The 8,359-nt window shown below is 39.2% G+C and overlaps 2 protein-coding genes across 5 annotated transcripts in view; one reads left to right on the forward strand and one right to left on the reverse strand.

Annotated features, from left to right (window-relative positions):
- The window catches only part of LOC108518755 (60S ribosomal protein L5), an 11,023-nt gene extending 5,767 nt beyond the window's left edge, over positions 1 to 5,256 (forward strand). The window contains exons 6-8 of one of the 3 annotated variants that reach the window (XM_017857371.1): positions 823 to 1,000; positions 3,887 to 3,974; positions 5,101 to 5,256. In XM_017857371.1, coding sequence (XP_017712860.1) covers positions 823 to 1,000; positions 3,887 to 3,974; positions 5,101 to 5,147 — 313 coding nt within the window. In that variant the 3' untranslated portion in view covers positions 5,148 to 5,256. Of the gene's footprint in view, positions 1 to 822; positions 1,001 to 3,886; positions 3,979 to 5,100 lie in introns of all 3 variants that reach the window. The other 2 variants (XM_017857372.1, XM_017857373.1) reach the window with 2 other exon arrangements.
- Positions 5,257 to 5,488: 232 nt separating this feature from the next.
- The window catches only part of DIPK1A (divergent protein kinase domain 1A), a 68,152-nt gene continuing 65,281 nt past the window's right edge, over positions 5,489 to 8,359 (reverse strand). For both annotated transcript variants that reach the window (XM_017857369.1, XM_017857370.1), the window contains one exon: positions 5,489 to 7,507. In XM_017857369.1, coding sequence (XP_017712858.1) covers positions 6,695 to 7,507 — 813 coding nt within the window. In that variant the 3' untranslated portion in view covers positions 5,489 to 6,694. The remainder of the gene's footprint in view (positions 7,508 to 8,359) is intronic.

An 8,359-nucleotide genomic window follows, 5' to 3' on the forward strand; every position in this document is an offset into this window, starting at 1 on the left:
TTTTTTGAGACAGAGTCTCGCTCTGTCGCCCAGGCTGGAGTGCAGTGGCCAGACCTCAGCTCACTGCAAGCTCCCCCTCCCAGGTTCACGCCATTCTCCTGCCTCAGCCTCCCGGGTAGCTGGGACTACAGGCGCCCGCCACCTCGCCCGGCTAGTTTTTTGTATTTTTAGTAGAGACGGGGTTTCACCGTGTTAGCCAGGATGGTCTCAAACTCCTGACCTCGTGATCCACCCGTCTCGGCCTCCCAAAGTGCTGGGATTACAGGCTTGAGCCACCGCGCCCGGCCGATTTATTAACTTCTTAGGAATATTTTAGTATTTGGTGATTTAACCAAGAAATAGTAAATTTTGGTAAGCCTAAAATACAACCTAACTGAAATTTTGCTTTTATGATGTGGAGGTGGGTGGGGGGAGTTAGTTGCAAGTACACCAAGAGCATTCTCACTTGACAATTTCATTAACTGTGATCTTGGACAAATCACTTATTCCCATGTACCCACTGAAAATGAAAGGATTTAGAGTAGAAGTTTTGAAACTCCTTCCTGTGCTAATGTGCTGGATAACTAATTTTGCAGTGGTAGAAAGCCTTGGTAATGGCTTTTAAAGGTGTTTGTAGCATGAATTTCTTTTCTGTCCAGGAATTCAGAGATGAGCTGCTGAATGATGATATCCCACTAACTGAGCAGTCAGTAGTTGGTCCTTTGGTTGCATATGATGCGATAACTGTTTCAAGACGGGACTGATGGCAGCTACTGAAGTAAATTCTTACTAGTAAACTAAGTTAAGTGAGTCTATACTAAAATATGAATAACTTTATTTTAGTACCAAACGATTCCCTGGTTATGATTCTGAAAGCAAGGAATTTAATGCAGAAGTACACCGGAAGCACATCATGGGCCAGAATGTTGCAGATTATATGCGCTACTTAATGGAAGAAGATGAAGATGCTTACAAGAAACAGTTCTCTCAATACATAAAGAACAGTGTAACTCCAGACATGGTAAAACATTTACCTAAAAATGTCTATATTGGTTAATTTATAGAAATAGGTTTATTGCTTGTTTTGGGGGCAGGTAACATTGTTATATAGGTATGTTTCAGGGTAGTACTGAGCTAGACGTGTCAACATTCTTTTAGTAATCTTTTAGATGCTCAAGTGTGGGAGACTTCAAGTATCTGAAGATTTGGCTACCTTTTATGCTTTGGCTGTTACATATTTGTAGATGTCATTCCTGTAATCATTCTTGTAATCTGCTTTGTTTGATAGGTGTTAGATAATAAACTTCACTTATTTGGTACCATCTGGGAGGGAAGCTCTTCGTAGCATATGTGTGCTATATTCTGGGCTTTCCAATTATCTCAGACATGTACACAGGAAAAGAGATTTGATCACCGGGTCTGCATGATGATGTAGAAATGAGGGGAGTCATGTATGCAAGAACGACTCCCAAAGTGCTGGGCTTACAGATGAGAGCCATTGTGCCTGACCCAAGTTCTTTTTTGTTAGTGTGTAGTAGCTTCTATTTTGGATAAAAGCAGAGTTGTAGTTGGGAAATGATCACTTTCTGTTATTTCTGTGCTTTGGACACAGTGTAAAGGCTGAATAAACACATAGCTTGAGTTCTGAGTTAGGAAAAGAAGAGTAGTTTTTTATCAGTAATGTAGGTGCACGTTAATTTTTACTGCGTTAGATTTCTTTGTTACTTACGACTTCATCCTGGTAAAGAAAAGAGGTCATTTACTTTTAGATTATGATTCTATTAGTCCTGCAAAATTTACTTCCTAACCTATATCTTGATGTAGTCACGTCATACTTGCTCAGAACTTTCAGACTCACAGTTTGTGCTTTCAGATGTTTACTTCCTAATGCTTTCCTGTATACATGCCTGCCTTCAGCTAGACTACTTTTTGGCTAATGTATTTTTCTAGCTGGCTCATTAATTTTATCTACAGTGGCCTCTATCCTTCAGTGTGCCTGCTGAAATCCTATGCAGACATCTGATGTGTCTCCAACAGGAAGTGGTCTTTACCTGATTCATGGCATTATCTACATGTCTACTTGTCTGACGTCTTGGAAGGAACTGGGTTACTTAGATTTGTTGAATGACTATATATGAAGTCATCAAATGGATTTGTTATTTGTTAGTGAACAGCTATAGTAGAGTGCTAGAAGAGGTAGAGAAATTAACTTTCAAAATGGGTATAGGTAGTTGAGGTTTCAAATGCAGTGAGCATTTTTGCATTATTTTCCTTTACTAATAACCTTTATGCAAATACATGTAGTAATCACATCTCCACATTGAATGAATAATTTTAGAGACCTGGATTACTGTGACATAGTCTGTAGTGGGCTATAATTATTAGGTATTCAGAGAGTTGCAGCTTTTTTTTTTTTTTCCAGTGAGTTTTAGAACAAAATTGCCCTGGCAGGGCATGGTAGCTCACTCCTGTAATCCCTGGAATTGGGAGGCCGAGGCAGGCAGATCACCTGAGGTCAGGAGTTCGAGACCAGCCTTGTCAATATGGTGAAACCCTGTCTCTGCTAAAAATACAAAAAGTAGCTGGGCATGGTGGCTCACTCCTGTAATCCCAGTGACTCAGGAGGCTGAGGCAGAAGAATTGCTGGAATCCTGGAGGTGGAGGTTGCACTGAGCTGGGATTGCGCTACTGCACTCCAGCCTGAGCAACAGCAAGACTTTGTGTCAAAAAACAAACCAAAAAATTGCCCAATAACATACCTGATCGGTTGGCTTTTCAGGAAAATTTCTGACGTCTTTTCTGGTCCTGGAGGCCTTATATTACCACCAGATACTAGGGATTGGTAGTAGTGAAAGACAGAAGATGTCCTTGGTACTTAATGCTGGGAATTACTTTAAAAGGCCTGTGAAATGAAGATGGAAAACAAAAGCCTAGGGATTGTGGGATGACAGATGAATTTGCTTGTTGGCCTGTATCCAGTCCTTGGTCTCAGTTAAGCTATGTCAGTGTTGTGACTCTTGGTCACATACATTCATCATCTTAACTGATACTTTTGGCACTTGTTCTTGAATGAAAGAATCTAGGCCAGACAGCATTTTTAAATGAGAAGCGCAGTATTTCTGCCGACAAAAATTTGATTTAGAGTGACTCAAGAAGTGTGGCTGAATTTCTCAGAAGTACATGCAAATTTTTCTTTTTCTTATTTTATTTATTTGTTTTTTTTGAGGCAGGATCTTGTTTTGTTCTGTTGCCCAGGTTGGGGTGCAATGGCACAATTATAGCTCATTGCAACTTCAAACTTCTGGGCTCAAGCAATCCTCCCACCTCAGGCTTCTGAGGTAGCTGGGGTTACAGGTGGGCATCACCATGCCCTGCTAATTTTTCTTTTTTCTTTTTTTTTTTAGTTTTTGGTAGAGATGAGGTCTGATTCTGTCACCTAGGCTGGGGTCCAGTGAGCTGTGATTGTGCCACTGCAGCCTTGACTTCCTGGACTCAAGTGTAGTTCCGCAGCTGGGACTACAGGTGCATGCCACCATCAATAATTGCCACTTGGCTAATTAGTTTTTTTTGGAGACAGGTCTCACTATGTTGCCTTAGCTGGTCTCAAACTCCTGGGCTCAAGTGATCCTCCCACTTCAGACTCCCAAAGTGCTTGAGATTACAGGCATGAACCACCACACCTGACCTGATTTTTTTTTTCTTAAGATGGAGTTGTATGAATAGCGATAATTCACATTGCATAAGGCAAAAATTGGGAATTTGTTAGAAGTTAAAGTGTTTACCAACATTGATTTAGTTTAGTTCCTTTTGAGAATCTGACTTAGAAGGACAAAATAAGTTATGGTTGCATTAATATAGTAGGGCATATGAAATGAAACCAAGTACTGTTTGCTTTCCTTTGTTTCAGATGGAGGAGATGTATAAGAAAGCTCATGCTGCTATACGAGAGAATCCAGTCTATGAAAAGAAGCCCAAGAAAGAAGTTAAAAGAAGAGGTTCGTCTTTTTTTTTTTTTTTTTTTGTCTTTTCAAGAAAACGGGTTAGGAGTGGTTCCCACGTGGGGCAGACTTGGTGTAATTGTGCAAACTCGATCACTAGCTCTGCATGATGTGGCAGAAGCGAAGGGAACCAGGTTTGCAAAAGTAACTGTGGTGATAGAAATGTGTTAGCCTCAGACACTACTGAGGTGGCTTTCTATCCTAGTACAGTCTAAGTGCTGGTTACTGCATTTTTATTGGCTGACAAAAAAGTTGCTTTTTGTTGCTCTTTCATGTTTTGATCTTTAAATGGAATAGAAAGTAATACTTGATGAACATGTAAGCATAAAGTGATGTAATGGCCTACAAATACAATGTGTAGTAATCAGTGTATTTAACATTCACCTCAAATACTTAACACTTTGTGGCAAGAACATTTGAAATTTATTCTCTTAATTGTGAAGCGTACAATACTCTGTATTCATCATGCTGTGCAATTGAACTAAAAAAAAAAAGCATATTCCTCCAGTTGGAGGTTTTATAACTTGACTATCTGCCCATTCTTTGCACCCACCACCCCCACCAACCTCTGTAACCACCATTCTTCTCTCTGCTTCTGTGAGTTACATTGTTTTAGATTCTATATGAATATGAAGTATTTGTCTTTTTGTGCCTGGCTTACTTCAGTGAGCACAATATTCTCCACTTCCATTCATGTTGCAAATGACAATTTCCATCTTTTTTAAAGACTAAGTAATATTCCATTATGTATATGTATACCACATTTCCTTTATCCATTTATCTGTTATTAATATATAGTGCTGCAATGAACATGGGAGTGCCACTCTCTTGGACAAACTGATTTCAAAACATTTGGGCAAATACCTAGAAGTGGGATTGCTGGATCTAACATGTCTTCTATTTGACTTTTGACCCTGTGGTAGTAGGGACATTATAGAAGTTGGGGTTTGGGAAAGTTAGCTTAAGATCATACATAAGTAAATGTATTTGAACTTTTAGCCTCCTTCTGATTGCAAAGTCTTAAATATTCTCTTAAAATAAATTTTATTAAAATTAAAATTTTAAATTATTCTCTATTCTCTTCAGTTATGGTTTAAAAAATATATATTCCTATCTTTTGTAGGTGGAACCGGCCCAAAATGTCTCTCGCTCAGAAGAAGGATCGGGTAGCTCAAAAGAAGGCAAGCTTCCTCAGAGCTCAGGAGCGGGCTGCTGAGAGCTAAACCAAACAATATGATGATTTTTCAGATACAGACAATAAACGTACAGACAGAAACTACTTCTGTGTTAAGCTCTTATTCTTACGAACCTTATAGGAAATATCCTGAAATATTTTATAAAAGCAAAGGAGTTGACAGGTTTTTTTCCTCCAAGAAAATAAGTGTAACTTTTAAGAAAAGTTATTTCTTGGGCTTCTGTTTTACCTGACAGGAGTCATTATCCCTTATGTTGTATGATGAACAGCTCTTCCTAAAAATCTGGCAAGCAACAGACCAGCCATCACTGGGAAATATTTCTTCCATCCATTTATTATAACCAGATGATTAATGGGAAAAGTACCTTAAGTAAACAAAACTGGTGCTAATCCATGGCGTTGAAGGAAAGTTTCGAGAGAAAGCTGTCCAGTGGAGGTCACATAGATTTTTAACATACCCACTTTAATAGGTGAAACCTTTGAGCAGAAAATACTGGATCTTTTCTCCAAAAGGTGTTTAATTTTATGGAGATGTTGAAAGGTACATGCCAAATCTGAGTATACGTGTGAAAATATGAAAGGAGCAAATATTAAACCTTGAATATCAAGTTTACGTGGGGGAAAAAAAACATTAGATGAATACATTTACATGCCTCTTTAAGAAATAGCCCTTTGGCCCATAGGATATATACTGTTGGAAAATGGAAAGTTATTCTAAAAAGTCTGCTATAATTTATTTTAGTCTTGCACTTACAGTCCCACTTGCACAAAGATCAATGTCAGGATATATGGATCTTGATTGGGCCTTAAGATGTCAGTTTTGAAGGGCTCAAGTCAGCTGTGTGATACTAAGATGGGCCCTTTGAATCTTTAGGAAAGTTCATCCATTTTCAGTCAATAAAATTGGTGTATTGTCAAGTATAAGATTTCTTGAAGTAAGCCACTTGAAACATTGTGAAGCTACACATAACAGCTGATGGCTGAATGAGGTTAAAAATGGGTGTATAAGTCTTTAATAGAATAAACCATGCTATTAACCCAACATCTGTTTATAAAGGAGCAAGTTTAACCTGCTTTGCAGTCTTAATTTCTGTTAATGTGCAAACTTTACAATGCTAAGACATTAGTAAATTTATAAATTTTCTTGTTGAACAGCAGCTTCAATGCAAACACAATGTTTCCAGCATTGGTATTTTGGCTAAGGTAAATCTACAGATGACTCACTGTTGATGTTTATGGAATGAGGCTTTTCACAGCATTGGTTTTTAAAGTCAGTCAAAATAGTTACATAATGAACATACTTCGGAGATGTAACAGGGCTTCTAAAAGGGCAGGAATGACATCTTGGGGACCTGTTGATCTTACACCTGCCATTACTTCAGTAATCACATACTGGTGGCTTCTCAGGCCTGGGGGAAGGAGTTTTGTGTAACTGGCAGGAATCTGAAGCCATTTTTTTAATGCTCAAAATTGTTCTTTAAAAGTGGCAAGTTTCTTAAAATTGTAACTATGTCCAAATGAACTAAGAGTCATTAGTGTAGGAAATTTTCTTCCACAATAATGTTTTTAGGTTATTCAGTATCAAAGAATGTTCCATTTCCATTTGATTTGCTGTGACTTTGAGAGCAATACAAGAATAAAGCTGCTTTTCTAATTCTTCACGAATTTCACTTGGAGCACCACGCAGTAGGTAGTCTTTGAGTAACTGACAGGCTTTTGCCAAGTTTGGTTGTATCACTTCTGAAGTACACTTCATTGTACTCTGATCACAGCTAGTTCTACAATCTGTGCCATAGACACAGTCCAAATCAGACTCACAGTGACGATCCTTAATAAGTTCTTTCAGGTTTGTCTCTGGCACAATTTTTCTCATATCCACCATTTTCAAATCATACTTATCATTATATCCTAGGTTTTTGGCACTAGTATCGCACATGAGGAAATTTCCATAGGGGCCATGGAAAACATCTTCCACAAATTCTAGAAGTCCTATGGCTATTTTTGCCTTTCTTGGCCATGATGGTGTGAACAGCTGATCCATGCTTCTTCTGAATCCAGATGGAATAAAAAGTTCAATGACCCAAGGAAGGCTTATTCCATAAAGAGAGGTATATTCAACACTTTCCATCACATACAGGTCACCACAGAATCCCATTAATTTAGGGGTATGTTCTTTATCTTGAAGTATCACCATGAGAAGAAATTCATTGAGTTGAAGAAGTGCCCATGCTGATTTTGCTTCTCCCAAGGAAACCTGGCCATCTTTGTCTCCATCAGCCACCGTCAAGATGAGATTAACCAGTTCAGAGAGGTTTCCTTGGTCACCCAATTTTGCCTGTCAAGAATTTGGCTAATTATACAGAAGGAATGAAAAATAACTCCCATGCAACATACTGAGTTCCTTTATGGGCACTATTAACCATGCTAGAAATAATGGTACTGAATTTCCATAAAAGAACTTAATGTATTATATCTCCAAATATTTATGATGCTTCCTAAGTGAACTAGAACCATGCTTTATGTAACTGCAGTAAAACCCACTGTAAAATACTTGTCTGTTTCTTAGGAAATGGCCACTCTAACTCCCCTGTCCCCTTCAGGCCCTTCAGATAGTTAACCAACAAAGTAATTATTCCTCATTCATACATTAAAAAACCACCCCCTCATATGTGGACTTGAAAAATTGTACTGTAATGTACTTACATCAAAGTTATAATAAGGGTCAACTAAAAATCATTTTCTCTTGTTTAGAGATGGGGGTCTCGCTACATTGTGCAGGCTGGTCTCAAACTCCTGGGCTCAGGTGATCCTCCTACCTCAGCCTCCCAAAGTGCTGGGATTACAGGCATGAGCCACCATGCCTGGCCTAATTATTTTATCCTATTTTGTCTTTATCACATTAATAATTATTTTGTTCAAGTAGTAGTATTATAGGCCGGGCGCGGCGGCTCAAGCCTGTAATCCCAGCACTTTGGGAGGCCGAGACGGGCGGATCACGAGGTCAGGAGATCGAGACCATCCTGGCTAACACGGTGAAACCCCGTCTCTACTAAAAATACAAAAACTAGCCGGGCGAGGTGGCGGGCGCCTGTAGTCCCAGCTACTCGGGAGGCTGAGGCAGGAGAATGGCGTAAACCCGGGAGGCGGAGCTTGCAGTGAGCTGAGATCCGGCCACTGCACTCCAGCC

This window comes from Rhinopithecus bieti, unplaced genomic scaffold, assembly GCF_001698545.2.
Source record: "Rhinopithecus bieti isolate Rb0 unplaced genomic scaffold, ASM169854v2 scaffold_46210, whole genome shotgun sequence".
NCBI lineage: Eukaryota > Metazoa > Chordata > Mammalia > Primates > Cercopithecidae > Rhinopithecus > Rhinopithecus bieti.